We start from the raw sequence: 15,693 nt of genomic DNA, 5'->3' as shown, positions 1-15,693 counted from the left end.
CATTGTAGTATGGATATCCATAGAATTCATCCTGGAGTAAAAGACTGGAGAGGTAAAAGGATTTTTAGAAACTAACTGCAAAATAGAGCTAGAAAAGATAAAGAAAAATATTGACCAATTCTTATGTTAAGTTAACATGTAACAAAATAATCGGGATAGAAGGAGTATTAAATTATAAAGGATTAACAATAATAAAAAATCTAACAAATTTATTTTAGTATCCCAATTTGTGAGTTAATTACGAGTTATTATGTTAAGTTGACGTAATTTTAAAATTTAAAAATATAGTTCTTGGTATTATAAAAATGAAGATATCTGCAAAAATATAAAGAAATACTTTTATTCTTTTATTGTAGCTTATGTAAATTTTTTATCATTATATTTATCAAATTTACTATTATATTATAATTTGTTTGCTACTATATTATTAAGAATTTATTACCATGTTTTCACAAATTTATTACAAATGATTATTTATTATTATTATTATTATTTTTGCATTTAAAAAAACTATTTGTGCTTTAATTTCATTCCTAGGTACCTTGTTTTTAGCCAAGCTTTTCTGGTTATAAAATGGTCAATTTTATTAATCCAACATGTTTAAATATAATATGAAAACTACTATTTTTTGTTTATTATTAAAAAAGTCCATATACTTTCTCACATTTTCAAATATAGCCTTATTCTTTATCCTACTCAATTAATATCTTTAAGTTTTATTTCTTTTTAATTAAGCAATTAATTTTTATGAAAATTACTAAAGTTTATTAGAAAATTTGAGATTTAATTAAATAAAAATTATAATTTAAGAGTTTAATTAGTTAAAATTAGTATTTAAAAATTTAATAGGAGAAAAATAATATTTTAAGATTTTAATTGGATTTAACAATTAAAAAGATAGAAACTTATCTAATAAATTTGAAAAAATAAAAGGACTGGCCTTTTTTAATTCATTCAAGTACTGCGATTAATTGAAAATTAAACCAAAAATAGGACTTTGATTGCCGAGGATGGTTTTTTGCCCAAAGAAGAGATTTTCTTGTACTTGTAGTACTGTATCGATAATAGGTCAAAGAAAAAAGCATAGCACATTCTATCTGATAACACAGGGTTACGCACACTTTGTACTTTGTAGGGAACCCTGGGCCACAAACACTGAAAAAAAAAAAAAATAATAACAAGAGATTACGGAAAAAACAAGATCTATGGAAAGACCAGTCAACTCAGAATCCTTTCTGGTTCATACATAACACAAAAAAAAAAAAAAAAGAGAAAAGCGCGTTTTTCGCGATCATTGTAGTCAACTTCCTACTCCTCCCCTTGGAGCAAGAACAAGAAAAGCAACAACATTAACAAAACTCACCAACTCTCCCAAACTCCAAAACTCACAAAGAAAGAAAAAAAAAACCCTGTCTTTATTACATTTCTTTTCAATAAACAACAACATGAAACAGAAGCTTGAAACAAATTAAAAACCTTTCATTTTGTAGAGTCCTGTGAAGCAAAAAAACACTTTTTCCTTTTTTTTTCTATGGAAAACCCAAGAACAAGAGGTGGCAGCTGCTTGAGCTCATATTCTAGCCTAGATGCTTTGACTACTACACTTAGTAGCTCAATTCAAGCTCTGGGTCGTGGATTTGATGTCACTTCAGATACAAGGCTGTTGTATTGCAAAGGGGCACCTGGGTCAAGGTTGGTTCAACTTGATGAAGATCATACCAACGATCTTGTTTTGTCTGGTGGTGTTATTGTGCCCAATGTGTCTGTTGACATTGAGTGGTCAATGGGCAAAGGTGGCATCGAGAGAAAATCAGTTTGTAGCTTTCATGAGGTAGGCTGCTGCTGTTCCCTTTTTGATCTGTTTTTGGTTGGGTTTTTTTTTCTTATCTTATTTGTTTGCTTTGTATGGTGTTCATATCTTTTCCTATTTATGATTCATTATCTGTGTAGTTTTAATTTCCCTGTTTGGCTGTTTTATTGGCCTTCTGTCTTGGTTGGATGGACAAAGGGATTACTGGGTATTTGTTTCAAAGCTTAAAATTTGATGTTCATTTGGGTATGCTGGGATTTCCATTTTTCTTAGTTATTTGAAAATTGCAATTATTTGACATATTCCCAGCCTTAGGTTTTCTGATTAGCAAAGTGAGAGATAAACAGATAGTTGCAAGGGGACTTTTTCTGTTCCTCCAAGCAAATGCTATATGAATTCGGTACAGTTTAACCCACTTAGGCAAGTATATTCCATGGTGTCTGTCTGGATTAACTTCCTTTTCTATTATCTATTGCACATTCATGGCATACTGTAATTATTGATTGCAAAAATTTTCTTGTGCCACCTCTAAAGCATTAGAGTAAACAAGTTGACTTTGACTCTTGAAACATATGAAATCGACTTTATGAATTTAATTTAATTTTCTTATGCTGGTGACAGTTGTTCAGTATGAAATTGAATGTGACAACGGTAAATGCTTAGCCAGTATAATGCTGTTATTTACACCATTTAGTTTTTTAGATTAAGTAAGGCATGCTTGCAACATCTGGTGTCATGATGTGGTTATTCCTAATATTTTAATACACGCTTTGAGTGCATTCAATGAATATATATATTCTACTTGCGCAATATTATTTCATATAACAATTTGAGATGTAGTTGTCATAAGTTAAACTGCAATTGGTGTTTCACCAGGGCACTGCCCAAGCATTGCCTCATCTATGATTTGGACTTGACTCACATTGTTAATGATGTCCTATGGTTAAAGCCATTAGACACTTCCAAACTGTTTGGTTAAAGCATTCCCTCGTTTCTGTTTGGTTATGAATGGCATCACCTGGTTGAATATCCTATATGTAGGAATTTTTTGTCTGTGTTGATGTATTGGTGTATTAGTAAGGGTAAAGAAAGATTCTACTTCTAGTTTTATCAATTTAGTGTAGAGGACAAAATCACCCAATTAAGAGTAATCATTCTACTTCTAGTGGCATTTGTTTAGCTCGAGTTAGAAACCTGCCTTTAATGGACATCTTTATTTTTTAATTCCAGATGTCAGGATACTTTAATGAGAAATCTGGTATATCAGGGCATGTTCCACTTGGAAGCTTTAATGCCATGTTCAATTTCACTGGTTCTTGGCGAGTTGATGCAGCAGCTACAAAATCCCTTGCCATGGTTGGATATTTAATTCCCCTATGTAAGGTCAAATTAACAAAGCTAAATTTAGCTCTGCATGAGGAAGTCAGACGTGCTGTTCCTTACACTTGGGATCCCGCATCCTTGGCAAGGTAAATGACATGGGCGTTATGTTTAAAGAGTGAACGTTTATTACTTCAGCTGTACATTTCTTGCTATACTTTTTATTGAAATCTCTTTACAGATTAGAAACTTTTTATTTGTTGCTTGCATTCTCTGAGGTCAAACTAAATTTGATTCCTGCTCCAAATCCTTTTCTGTCAGTTCTGTATCATATTTATCATTAATCTTCTTTTTTTCTTCTTTATGACAAGGTAATAGAAACCATAGATAATTCCGCGTTGGTGGATAGCTTCAGGTTATAATTGTTGATATTGATCTGTTTTCCTTGTTTCAGTTTTATTGAAAATTATGGTACACACATTGTTACCTCTGCTACAATTGGTGGGAGAGACGTTGTTTACATCAGACAGCACCAGTCATCTCCTTTGTCAGTAATTGACATTGAGAACTATGTGAAAGACATTAGGGATCAAAGGTTTCTGGATTCCAAAGGCCAGTCAAGTGCTGCACTGTTAAAATACAAGGACAAGGTTAGTATTATGGTGTTGTTCACTTCATAGATTCAATGTCAAAACACATGCTAAATATAATGATCCCTTGAGTTTACTATGCAACTTCCAGTTTATTATTTAACCTTCTTGCTGTGAATGCTATTTTTTTTTTTTTTGGGTGGGGGGGAGGGGGGAAAGTTTCCTTCTGCTTCAGTTATATGTATCTTTCATTGGGTAAATTATGTTTGCCTTAATGTGATGGAATCTGTTGCTAAAAGAGTTCCTGCTGTAGGATGTTACAGTCATTTTTAGGAGGAGAGGAGGTGATGACCTTGAGCAGAGTCATGCCAAGTGGGCCGAGACTGTAGAATCAGCCCCTAATGTTATCAACATGACATTTACTCCCATTGTTTCTCTTCTTGAAGGAGTGCCTGGTATAAAACATTTGGCCCGTGCAATTGAACTATACTTGGAGTGTAAGTTCTCATTCAACAGTTTCATACTTTTCAACTCTAAATGTGAACTTCTTCCCAGCTTGCCATCCACTATGATTATCTTACATAGACGTTGAAGATGTTATCTTTCATCCTCTTTAGATTCTATTTCCTTTAACAGACAAGCCACCTATTGAGGATTTACAATATTTCCTGGATTTTCAAATTGCTCGAACTTGGGCTCCAGAACAGAGCAACATTCAAAGGAAGGAACCTGTGTGTACCTCCCTTCAGTTTAGCTTAATGGGTCCCAAGCTTTATATCAGCCCAGATCAGGTATTTTCTGTAAATCTAAAATCTACACTATTGGATGTTATGAGAAAAAGTCTGCACGGGTTATAGCTTTTTTGTGTGCATATTAGATTGCATCTCTCTCCTTAAAGTCCAATATCTGTTACTCCTTAACGAAAGAAAAAAAAAAAAAAAACACTCCTAATAAATTGAAAGAAAACAGGATGCCCCTGGGGGACACATCTCTGAATTCTGGTTTGTCGTCTCTGTGAATTGATTTATTGCAAATGTTTTGTAAGGCCCCAATTATAAGTTATGTCACTAAAATTTAAGAGACGAACCCTGAGAAGGAAATTGTTGAACCATTTAGATGTATGCTTGTGTGTGTGATATAGAGAGCTTTCAAACCTTTGAGTAGCATTTTGGGATACTACCTCCATCTCTATGGTTGTGCTGGATGTCTCTAATTTACAAATACTATAATCATTGACATTTTCCTTATTGCCAAGTGGGAAAAAAAGGGTAAATAAATGACAAATATTTCTTGGAGCCGCACCAAATAACTTAAGAGCCTCAAAAAGTTTTTTCTTCAGCTAAATTAGCATGGCACGGTGTTGCAGGTAACAGTTGGCCGTAAACCAGTCACTGGGCTTAGGCTTAAATTAGAAGGCAACAAGCAGAACAGACTTGTAATTTATTTGCAGCATTTAGTGTCTCTTCCAAAAATCCTTCAACCCCATTGGGATGCTCACATGGCCATAGGTGCACCCAAGTGGCAAGGTCCTGAGGAGCAAGACAGCCGTTGGTTCGAGCCCATCAAGTGGAAAAACTTCTCCCATGTAAGCACTGCGCCAATAGAACACACTGACACTTGCATTGGAGACCTCTCAGGCGTTCATATTGTCACAGGGGCTCAGCTTGGTGTTTGGGACTTCGGTTCCAAAAATGTATTACACCTTAAACTCCTCTTCTCCAAGGTACCAGGGTGTACAATAAGGCGATCTGTATGGGATCATAGTCCCTCCAGCCTTTCTAGTGGACAGAGAGCCAATGGATCTTCATCATCAGTTTCAAATGAGAGAACTTCTGAGGATAAGAAGGAAGATAATTCAAGGCATGTTGGGAAACTAGCTAAAATTGTGGACTCGACTGAAATGTCAAAAGGACCACAGGATAGTCCAGGTCATTGGTTGGTTACAGGGGCTAAGCTTGGGGTGGACAAGGGGAAGATTGTATTGCGCATTAAGTACTCATTGCTGAATTACTGATCACATTTTTTGTTCTTTTGGTAGGTTACCCTTTTTCCACTTGTAAGTATAGTCAAGCATTCTTTGCACAGGTGATCCTCCTTCATTGTACATTGTGCTCTTTTGTTTCTTTGTTTGTCGTTACAGTTGATAGTCAGATTATTAGGTATTTAACTCATTTCCTCAATTTAGTTTCAATATTCGATTATTAGAAAACCAGGCTATGTTACCCAATAAACATCACATTGTTATATGAAGTGCTTGTTCTGGTTCTCCTTTGAAGATTGCACAACATTGTTGGGTGGTCATGTTTCTTTTCTTTTTTAGGTTTTTCCATTCCTATATTTAGATCAGTTTCAATCACTCATTAGTCAACTTTCATCTCAATATATTGCATCATAATGTTAATAAGTAGAACCACAGGCGCTTATACATGTACATTCACACATGCAAATGTATCTAAAGCCTGACCCTATAAAGTCTTAGCCAGAATTGACACACTAAAGCCGGCCATCATTCGAAAGGACTCAATAAACCTGGCTGATAGGATAAAATGCAGATCCAATGGACATTGATCCGTGAGTGTAATGACAAAAAGAGGTGTCTTGGAACAGCATCCTCTGACCTTGTCAGCATCACTTGATGCACCAAGTTCTCTATGTCTATCCATGCCAGATCGTATTCTTCAATGCGAATATATCCCGTGTATAAGTCGGAGTTTGTCAGATTCTGTTTCAGTTTTCCGTAACAACAACACAAATACTCTCTTTTCTGAATCACCATCGGACCCACATTGGAGAACAACGTAACAATAACAAGTGCCATAAAGCTTCAATTAAAGGGACGTTTGGTTTATAAAAAATTTGTGTGATTTTCATAATCTGTTGACAGCTTTGTGAGCGACGTTTAACTTGGATTTATAAATACCGGTGAGAGCCACATCCTTCTGCCCAGGAGAACAAGTCTGCCCGGTTAAACAAAGACAACAGACTCCAGCGTTGTGACTCATTTGGAATAAGCGCAAACTCCTTCTGCTTGTTCATTGCTTCTGTTAAAGATCTCGATTTCTAAATCAGTCAAACACTTGTATAAATAATATACTATAAAATTTTCATGTCATTATGTTATTTACATGCATGCTTAATTCCTCGCTAGATCAATCTTTGCAAGTGGGAATATCTCATTAGTGAAGTCGGCAATATTCAGCTAGAGATGCAGTCGCTTTAAAACAAAGCAGAAGACGTTCTAGTTGGTAAATATTATTTGAGTATTTGAAACACGTAAAATATTGATAATTTATGAATTCAATATTATATTTTATATAAAAATTATATATTACAATTTATATTAATATGTAAAATATTATATCTTATATAAAAATTATATATTACAATTTATATTAATATGAAAAACACAAAATATATATTTTTAAATTTTATTAAACTCATATAATATTTATTACGATGTCACTTTTGTATTTTTTTTCTTTTGTAATTTGTATCATGTCATTCTCTTGTGGCCCAGGTCTAATTACTGTATTTGGAGCATTATATATACGGAGCTCTCTCATTGCTTCTAAGTAGTCCTAACACTGATAATTATATCTTTTGCACTAGGCATAACAAGTCCTAGCTGCAAGCTAATTGAGTAGCTATGGTATTTTCTTCTTTTCCTCGTTTCATTTGCTCACAGTCTTTTTGGAAAATTTCGGATTTTTCCTTTCCAAAAAAGGAGAAAATCATAATGCTTTTCTGGTTTTGTTATAGGAGAAACTTGAGCTTGTTGATGGCAAGGTGGACTGGAAGGGGAAAACAGCTGTGAAGTATAAGCATGGTGGAATGAGAGCTGCTTTGTTCATTTTAGGTAAGTGAATAGTGCTTAGTACTGCAAAAAGGAAAAAATATATATGAAAAAAGAAAGTAAAAGAAAGTTTCAGTTGTAAACTCATAGATATAATTTCTTGTTTTCTGCAGCGATGTTTGCATTTGACAGCTTGGCAAACCTTCATCTGGCCGTAAACCTGGTGACTTACTTCAATGGGATTTTGCACTTCGAAGTAGCTGATGCAGCCAATGCTCTAACCAACTTCATGGGGACCGGTTATATCCTTTCTATTCTGTTTGGCGTCCTCGCAGACAGTTGTATTGGCAGATTTAGAACCGTCCTCATATCAGGATCCATTGAATTTTTGGTATGCAAGCTGTTATCATTAATTTTATGATCAGCTTATGTTATCCATTTTCCTCTAAATTGACCCAAGAGAGAAAACTTGGGAGTAGGGGAATGGGACCGCTCTCATTCTTTTCCTCAAGACTAGAAATTTCATAACGCAGCCGACAAACTTGTTTCTACTTAGTAATTCATTTCGTTTTGTTTGTGAATGATCATTGCATCTAGGGACTAGCATTGCTCTCAGTGCAAGCTCACTATCCAAGCCTCAAGCCACCTACTTGTAATGTCTTTGTTCCAACATCTCCCTGTGAGAAACTAAAAAGTGGTGATGCTGCATTCCTCTACTTTGCTCTATACTTGGTTGCTGCCGGAACAGGAGGGATTAAAGCTTCGGTGCCATCACATGGAGCTGATCAATTCGACGAGAAAGACCCCCGAGAGGCTAAGCACATGTCCAGTTTCTTCAACTTTTTATTGTTAGCATTGTGCCTTGGTGGTGCAGTTAGTTTAACGCTCATTGTCTGGATTGATGATCACAAAGGATGGGATTTGGGATTCGGGCTCTCTGCCATCACCTTATTCTTGGGTATAATCATTGCCGTAGCAGGATGGCCATTGTATAGGATACATGTTGCTCAAGGAACTAGTGTCATTGTGCAAATCATTCAGGTTTGCATGAAAACTCCATCAATTCTATATGAAAATCAAATTTCTCATTTTTTTACATGTTCTATTTGTCAAAAATTAGTTAATTCACTTCGTTTTGGTTTTGTTGAAGGTTTTTGTTGCAGCCATTCGTAACAGAAATCTTCAACTGCCTGAGAACCCTCGAGAGCTCTATGAGATTGACAAGGACAATGAAGCTGCCTTGGAAGATGATTTCCTGCCTCACAGAGACGTTTACAGGTTTGTTCGATTCCTTCTAATAAAAGGAAGTCCCGGTGCTATTGAATAAATAATCAATCAAAGAGGTATAAGAGTCTTATTTGTACTGTTTATGATTGCATTCAGGTTCCTGGACAAAGCAGCCATTCAAACTGCATCTACACGGCAGACTCCAAATCCATGGAAACTCTGCACGGTAACTCAAGTAGAAACTGCAAAATTCATACTTGGAATGATCCCAATTTTTGCTTGTACCATAATCATGACCCTTTGCCTAGCTCAACTCCAAACTTTTTCCGTCCAACAAGGCCTTACCATGGACACAACCGTCGTTGGCTCTTTCCACATACCACCTGCATCTCTACCAATAATTCCCCTTGGTTTCTTGATCGTCATAATTCCCTTTTATGACCAAATTGTTGTTCCGCTTCTTCGGAAGTTCACAGGACATTCCACAGGGATCACTCACCTTCAACGTATAGGCGTTGGACTCATTCTCTCTTCCATATCAATGGCTTCGGCTGCAATAATGGAAGTGAAACGCAAAGCGGTGGCACGAGACCACAATATGGTAGATGCTACACCAGTGCTCGAACCATTGCCTATTAGCGTATTCTGGCTCTCATTCCAGTACTTCATATTTGGAATTGCCGACTTGTTCACCTATGTGGGTCTTCTTGAATTTTTCTATTCCGAGGCTCCCAGAGGAGTAAAAACGGTCTCTACTTGCTTTTTGTGGACTTCCATGGCGCTTGGGTACTATCTCAGTTCCATTCTGGTTAAGATAGTCAATAGCACAACAAAAGATATAACAAAAAGTAGAGGCTGGTTAGCAGGAAACAATATTAACAGGAATCATCTGAATCTCTTCTACCTGTTGCTTTCTTTATTGAGTTTGGCCAATTTCATTGTCTATTTGCTTGTTTCAAGATGTTATACGTACAAGTCTGAGAGCCCTGTGGTTTCTCCTGTCGATAACAAAGCTGGAGACGAGACAGAAGGAAACTAAGTAGAGTATCATGAGAAGAATCCAACTGATCTACGAATGGACATTTCTTTTCTAGATTTGTTCTTACTTTCTTTTGATGTTTATTTCAAATTAAGTTGGTGAAAAAATGTGGCGGGCTTGAAACGTGTTTGTTATGTTCATTAACTAAAATGCCATGTTCTGGAAACAATTTAGTTTCATGTCAAGTTGTTTGACAGTAAACACCAAAATCAACTTATCAAGTATGCATTTCTTCAAATTAACTTGGCAAATAGCCCGCAAAACTAATTTTATTAATTTCTTTTCTGTACGATAGTGGCTAGGAGCGAGAAAATGAAAAAGTGATAACCCTGGTCATTTCTTTTCCTCCTTTTCTTCTTTTCGATCCTTAAATACTTGTTTCACCAAATTTGATGCCACAGGAAATCTTGGCATTTTGGAACTTGTAAGATACTGTAAACAGTATAGCCCCGTCGTTCCCAAGTTTCCCTCACAAGCCCTGTCCACATAGCTCGCCATCCTCAGCCACCTAATCTCCATGCATGTCAAGGTGGTCCCCCAAATAACCCCCCACGTTCCCCATCCACTTTCTCTCTTTCCTTATAACCTCCCAACATTTCAGAACAATCTTCAAAATCACACCCCGACGCCAAACACTAGCGTGATCGCATAGAAATAAAGGAGTTAAAACACCGCGTTTCAATGGCTTCTAGTGACAAGTACTCCTGTCCGGTGATCTCCAGTGACAAGTCACCGGCTCCAACACCTGCTCGAGGTACCGAGCCAACCCCACTCGGGCAACCGATAACGATGGGGCAGCACGCAATAGACAAGGGTGCATCCATGGTGCAGTCTTTGACACCAGTGAAGCAGATGAGCTAGCACGTATGCAACTTTGCCTTGCATAGTCACGACATGAGTCGTCAGATTGAGACTCACCACTTTATTAGCAGGCTCAACCAGGACTTTCTCCGTGCCCTGGTTATGATTCTCAGGACTCTAATGCCTGCCTGATTGGTCAATTTTTTTCCCCTTAATTTTGAAGTAAGTGACAATAAAACGAAAGGTTTATTAAGTTTTTTATTTCTATGCAGGAATTGAATATATAATTTCCGATCGATTATTTGAAGCTCTTCCTCAAGAGGAGCAAAAGCTTTGGCATTACCATGCTTATGAGGTTGCATGTTGTATCCCTTTTTCTATTTTCCTTTTCTTCTTAGTTCTTACCGTAAATGGGGTTGATAAATTATAGTATTAGTCATGATCATGAGCATATAATTTGGTGCAGATCAAATCAGGCCTCTGGGTCAATCCGGGGATTCCAGAAACGATAGGGAAACTAGAACTGGATAATTTGGCTAAAACCTATGACAAGTTTTAGTGCACATGGCAGGTTGACAGAGATATATATAAGTTCATTTATCCCTTTATTTGAATATCAAATGCACAAATTGATATTGGGTGTTTGTGAAGGTGATAGGCTTCCCATGCGTGCACCAGCATTGATGATGTCTCCACAGGGAGTGAAGTTGGGCAAGATCGACCCAGAGCTGGTCAAGAAAAGGGATGACAAGAACAACATCTCAACTGAAGCAATTCAGAAATCAAGGTTGGAGATTGAAGAACGAGAGTGGATCAATCCACAGGCGGACTACCGTAAACAGCATGGGAAGGGTTTTGTTGTTGACATTGAGCCAACGGAAATGAAGTTGAGAGCACCCTTCCCTTGAACAAACTTTGCCTTTGCATCCGCTTTGGCGACTGGCTATAGGATTTGGAGTCGGGAACTTGAGTTGACTCAAATTGTGTGTGTAGTTTTTCAATAATCAGTGTAAGGGATTTCGGATTTAAAGCGCGGTCGCTTGGTAGGGTTTTGGTTATTATTATCGTGGATATAATGAATAAAATAATAATAATAAATACGTTCATCGTAATAGTGTATTTTTTAAAATTTTAAATAACTTATCATAAATGAAATAAATAATAATTATAAACATATTTATTTTATTTAAAGTAATTTATAATTTTTTAATTTTTTAATTTATATATTAAAATAAATATTATATATATTAATTTTGACTCATAAATCAATTTACATATCTAAAATGTTGTTCATTAATATATCTATGAATTTTATCGATATAAATGCTATAAATGCATATGATTGATGAGAAATTATCATTATAAAATTAATATTATAAATTAATCTAATTAAAAAGAATAATAATGAACATTTAAATATTTTTAAGTACAATTATTAAGGTAAATGGATTAAAATCTAATTATGTGGTATAAATACATGTAAAAACACTTGTACATATCATCTCTCATTTTCTTTCAAATTTTTCATCTAAAATTTAAAATCTTCAAAATATTGCCAAAAACTTATTTCCCATTATTATTTGCTTTTGTTGTAAAACTTTCTATCTAAAAATATTACGTATAAAAAATTAATAATAAATATACTTAATAATATTAAAATTTTATTATAAAATTTTTTAGATAATTAAAAATTAAATTTACTATTTAATAACTAACAACTCTATTAAATTTTAATCCAAATCATAAAAAAAAAATTCAAATACTCATTTCCCAAAAGTAAAAGAAAGAGATGGTTAAAATAAAAAAATAAAAATCAATTTATATACGATATCAATCTTCCTCTTGTCTTTTGTTTTTTTGTTCACTTTGCTTCTTCATCCCAAAACATAGTCACCCACGACCATGTCCAACCTCTTTCTTGTCTTTCCCTCAAATGATTTCAACTTTCTCCCTTTCTATTAAATTGATTTGGGAGCTTTTAGCAATTGATTTATTGAATCATACAGTTCTTAAATTGTTAAATTCAAGGATCTCATAGGGTGGTGAAATGAGTTTGACGATTTGAAGATTAATTTTTTTACTAAAGCTTTATTTTTATACTCTCTATATCCTAATTATTTTGATTGAGACTTAAATTTCATTAAATGATTTGGACTTGGGGTATGAATTTTTTACCATTTTGAAATGTATTTTCATTTTATTTGGTGAAAGAAAAACATAAATAACAACTTTAAAATCCCGTTACAATTATATTTTTTTGTTATGTCGTTATTTATGATCTCAATGATTACCAATCACATCTCTATTGTGGGTGAATAACGAAAGCGATAGGTGATGCTACTGCTAAATAGCAGCTGTTATATCATATTACGGGTAGTATTTAAAATCTTGATTAATATAAATGATTGTGTAATTAATTTTTACTTTTCAATTACTTAATTTATTCCAAAATTCAATTGCGTTCTTAAATTTGGTCACAAACTTAACACCCAAAGCAAATATATTATGATAAATTTAAATTTCATCATTAAATTTGATAATTAACACAATTTCAAACAAAGGTCAAATTTCAAATGTTCCATCGATATTAATCACAACCTCTATTCCTAAAATCCAATGTGCCACCTTGCTCAAGTTGCAACTTTACCCCAAAAGGCCCAAACCCATTTTTTCTCATCTTCAAAAACCCAAATTCAGTCTCGGAAAGCCTTCGAGTTCCAAGCCATCATTTTAACTGCTCTGTTAAAGTCTTACCACTCGCTTCGCTGCCACTTCTTTCACCTTCATGGGAACCCCAGAAGCCGTAGTTAAGAAAGACGAGTATTCGGTGTGGGCACTTCTACTGGAAGACGTTACTGCCAGGGTGAAGAAGTTGATGGAAGGTTTAAGATCCGAGTTCGGTGGGCCACAGTTCTAGCCCCACGTCACGGTTGTTGGGGCCATCAGTTTAACGGCTGATGATGCTTTGGCCGAGTTCAGGTCAGCCTGTGATGGGCTCAAGGCTTATATTGCTACTTTCGACTGTGTGGCCACTGGAACTTTCTTTATCAATCCCACTCCTGAGGTAATTCCCATTTCATTTTATTTCTTTGGGTTTCCTTCAATTTATAAAAATTCAAAGAACAGTTCTTTTTTGGAGTAGTTGAAGTAAGGTTTTTATGCATTTTTCCTGGATGTGGAAGCTAGTGCACATTGTACGGGCCATTTTGGTTACGTAAGTTGCCTTTTTTTAGTGATAACGTCACCGTTGGTACCTTAATTATAGTTAAATATTTTTAATGTGACAGTGATACTTCATCTTTAAAAATCTGTAATGATTAATTTGTTAACTAAAATGAAACTTTAAGTGTTGTTTGTTCATGTTAACTAAAATCTTAAGAGCAAGTATCATGTTAGTTAAGATTTTCATAATTCAAGTATTATTTCAGAGATTTTAAAGTTTAGGAATCATTTTTAACATTTCACTATAGATCACGAGACATTCATGACATTAACCCTTGTCTTTAACGTCTTGGGAATGTCAGTTATGTTTCATGGCATGGATCAGGGTATCATGAGACAGTGGGGTAGATATTCTAGAACACCTCTTTGGGCACCCAAAATTTTCAATGACTTAGTACTACTGCTTGCTAATGCTGGAATTCATTAGAGTAACCCCTAGCTATATTAGGTGATTTAAAGGTCACGGTTGCCTGGAAAGCTATCAACCAAAACCTTGGTGCTCTCTTATAAAATAGTAAAGGGAAGAAACATCTAAGCATTGCCTCTGAGGTTTTGGTACAATTCAGCTGCAGAGATGGTTAGAATTATGGAATGTGGAGTAACTAAGCAAGTAAAGATAACACATTGAGTTGCTACAAGTTTTCCATTGAGAGGGGGAAAGAAAGAAAGAAAGAAAGAGGTCCAGGGGTGCTAAGGAGGGGCAAAATGGGCAGAATGGGTGAGTTTAAAATTGTTATTACTTGGTGCATCTTTCCGCTGATTTTTAAAACGGCAAAATGCACATGTTGAACTTGTTTCAGTTCTTTAATGTTGTGCCTAAATGCATATACTCAATTTGATTTCTTTGCTTTCAACTTGCAAAAGAAAGTTATTTGTTATTTCATGAATCATGTGTTCCTGAATCCATGTCCTTGCTTTCTTTTGGTCAGTGGTTAGATGAGCTGGTTGGTAATTGCTGTTTGTCTTTGAGAATGGAGCATGGCTCTTTTCTAGATATCCTCATCTGATTTTTGAAATTGAGGTTTCCAAATCAAAACAAAGCTTTAATGGAAAGATCATATATTTATACTTGTCTTTTTATTATGACATTCAATCTGTTGGTCACAAACTGAAAATTGACAAATACTTCTTCTATTTTCTTGTACCATACGAGCCACATTTGAGCCTCCTTTACGTTGACCTGACAGAAGAAGAGAAGAAGAAAGCTCAAGAAAAAGCTAATATGCTTGATGAGAGCATCAGCAGCCTGAGTTTCCAGGTAAGTCGCCTTGCATTGTATAAAACAGACACTGAGGACAAAGCTCACAAATCCTGGGAGAAGGTTGCTGAATGCAACCTCAGCCCCAATTAGCACTTTCTCTTCGGTTCCTAATGCATACAGCACCTAATAAGAGTTTACCTTATAACCTCCTTTGTACAATACATATAGGTTGTAATAAGACTGACCGTATCATCTTGCCTACAATAATAATGTAACTGTGCCGGTTTTGAGTAATTACTATGAGTTATGAGAACTCCTGCTAGGCAATTTCCCAAGTCCATCGACTCCTGCAACTTATTTTCATAGTGAATTACTGTTAGTTGTGTTCTGCTTTGTTTATTGGGGTCAATGAAAGTTTGCTTAAGTCAAGGCCTTTATAATTTAAAGAAGAGAAGCAGCGGTCTTATGGAGCCAGTTTCTCTTAATAGGAAGTATGTGATTATAATTAAAATAGACATTATCTATAATAATTAGATAACTCGTGCATACAGGCAAGGCGTCAGAGAACATGTCAAGAAAATGATCTGTCTGCTATGGTTTCTAATTAGTTTGAAGACGAAAACCAAAAGGGCAAGCATGTAAAACATCCCATCTAATATGGCTAAAATTCTACCATTTAAGAATGGAAAA

At 35.3% G+C, this 15,693-nt stretch overlaps 2 protein-coding genes and 2 pseudogenes across 3 annotated transcripts; all 4 read left to right on the top strand.

Moving 5' to 3' along the window:
- Positions 1-1,303: 1,303 nt before the first annotated feature.
- LOC111274931 (MACPF domain-containing protein CAD1-like) lies at positions 1,304-6,005 on the top strand. The gene is made up of 6 exons (XM_022859961.2): positions 1,304-1,831; positions 3,041-3,279; positions 3,585-3,780; positions 4,034-4,217; positions 4,357-4,511; positions 5,087-6,005. Exons 1-6 carry the CDS (start codon positions 1,532-1,534, stop codon positions 5,732-5,734), a joined length of 1,722 nt encoding a protein of 573 aa, XP_022715696.2. The 5' UTR covers positions 1,304-1,531; the 3' UTR covers positions 5,735-6,005.
- A 1,217-nt stretch (positions 6,006-7,222) lies between these two features.
- LOC111274222 (protein NRT1/ PTR FAMILY 4.3-like) lies at positions 7,223-9,779 on the top strand. Its single transcript, XM_089755378.1, has 5 exons — positions 7,223-7,576; positions 7,687-7,904; positions 8,111-8,554; positions 8,664-8,791; positions 8,897-9,779. The coding sequence occupies exons 1-5, from the start codon at positions 7,552-7,554 to the stop codon at positions 9,777-9,779; spliced, it is 1,698 nt and encodes a 565-aa protein (XP_089611504.1). The 5' UTR covers positions 7,223-7,551.
- A 681-nt stretch (positions 9,780-10,460) lies between these two features.
- Positions 10,461-11,707, top strand: LOC111318681 (oil body-associated protein 2C-like; annotated as a pseudogene). Its single transcript, XR_016334153.1, has 4 exons — positions 10,461-10,775; positions 10,853-10,935; positions 11,047-11,159; positions 11,230-11,707. The product of XR_016334153.1 is annotated as an oil body-associated protein 2C-like (transcript).
- Positions 11,708-13,240: 1,533 nt separating this feature from the next.
- LOC149511311 (cyclic phosphodiesterase-like) lies at positions 13,241-15,316 on the top strand (annotated as a pseudogene).
- The last annotated feature ends 377 nt before the right edge of the window (positions 15,317-15,693 follow it).

This window comes from Durio zibethinus, chromosome 26 (genome assembly GCF_047325235.1).
Source record: "Durio zibethinus cultivar Kanyao isolate XHJ-2024 chromosome 26, ASM4732523v1, whole genome shotgun sequence".
In the NCBI taxonomy this organism is placed as follows: domain Eukaryota; kingdom Viridiplantae; phylum Streptophyta; class Magnoliopsida; order Malvales; family Malvaceae; genus Durio; species Durio zibethinus.
Note: the sequence above shows the minus strand (reverse complement) of the source record. Positions and strands in the feature narration are given on the sequence as shown.

Excerpts from the sequence above, each read along its gene's own strand:
- LOC111274222 (XM_089755378.1), top strand. The coding sequence starts at position 7,552 with ATGAGAGCTGCTTTGTTCATTTTAG. Across the intron at positions 7,905-8,110 it reads CAGGATCCATTGAATTTTTG|GGACTAGCATTGCTCTCAGT; the intron begins GTATGCAAGCTG and ends CATTGCATCTAG. Across the intron at positions 8,555-8,663 it reads TCATTGTGCAAATCATTCAG|GTTTTTGTTGCAGCCATTCG; the intron begins GTTTGCATGAAA and ends GTTTTGTTGAAG.
- LOC111274931 (XM_022859961.2), top strand. The coding sequence starts at position 1,532 with ATGGAAAACCCAAGAACAAGAGGTGGCAGCTGCTTGAGCTCATATTCT. Across the intron at positions 3,280-3,584 it reads GATCCCGCATCCTTGGCAAG|TTTTATTGAAAATTATGGTA; the intron begins GTAAATGACATG and ends TCCTTGTTTCAG. Across the intron at positions 3,781-4,033 it reads TGTTAAAATACAAGGACAAG|GATGTTACAGTCATTTTTAG; the intron begins GTTAGTATTATG and ends TTCCTGCTGTAG.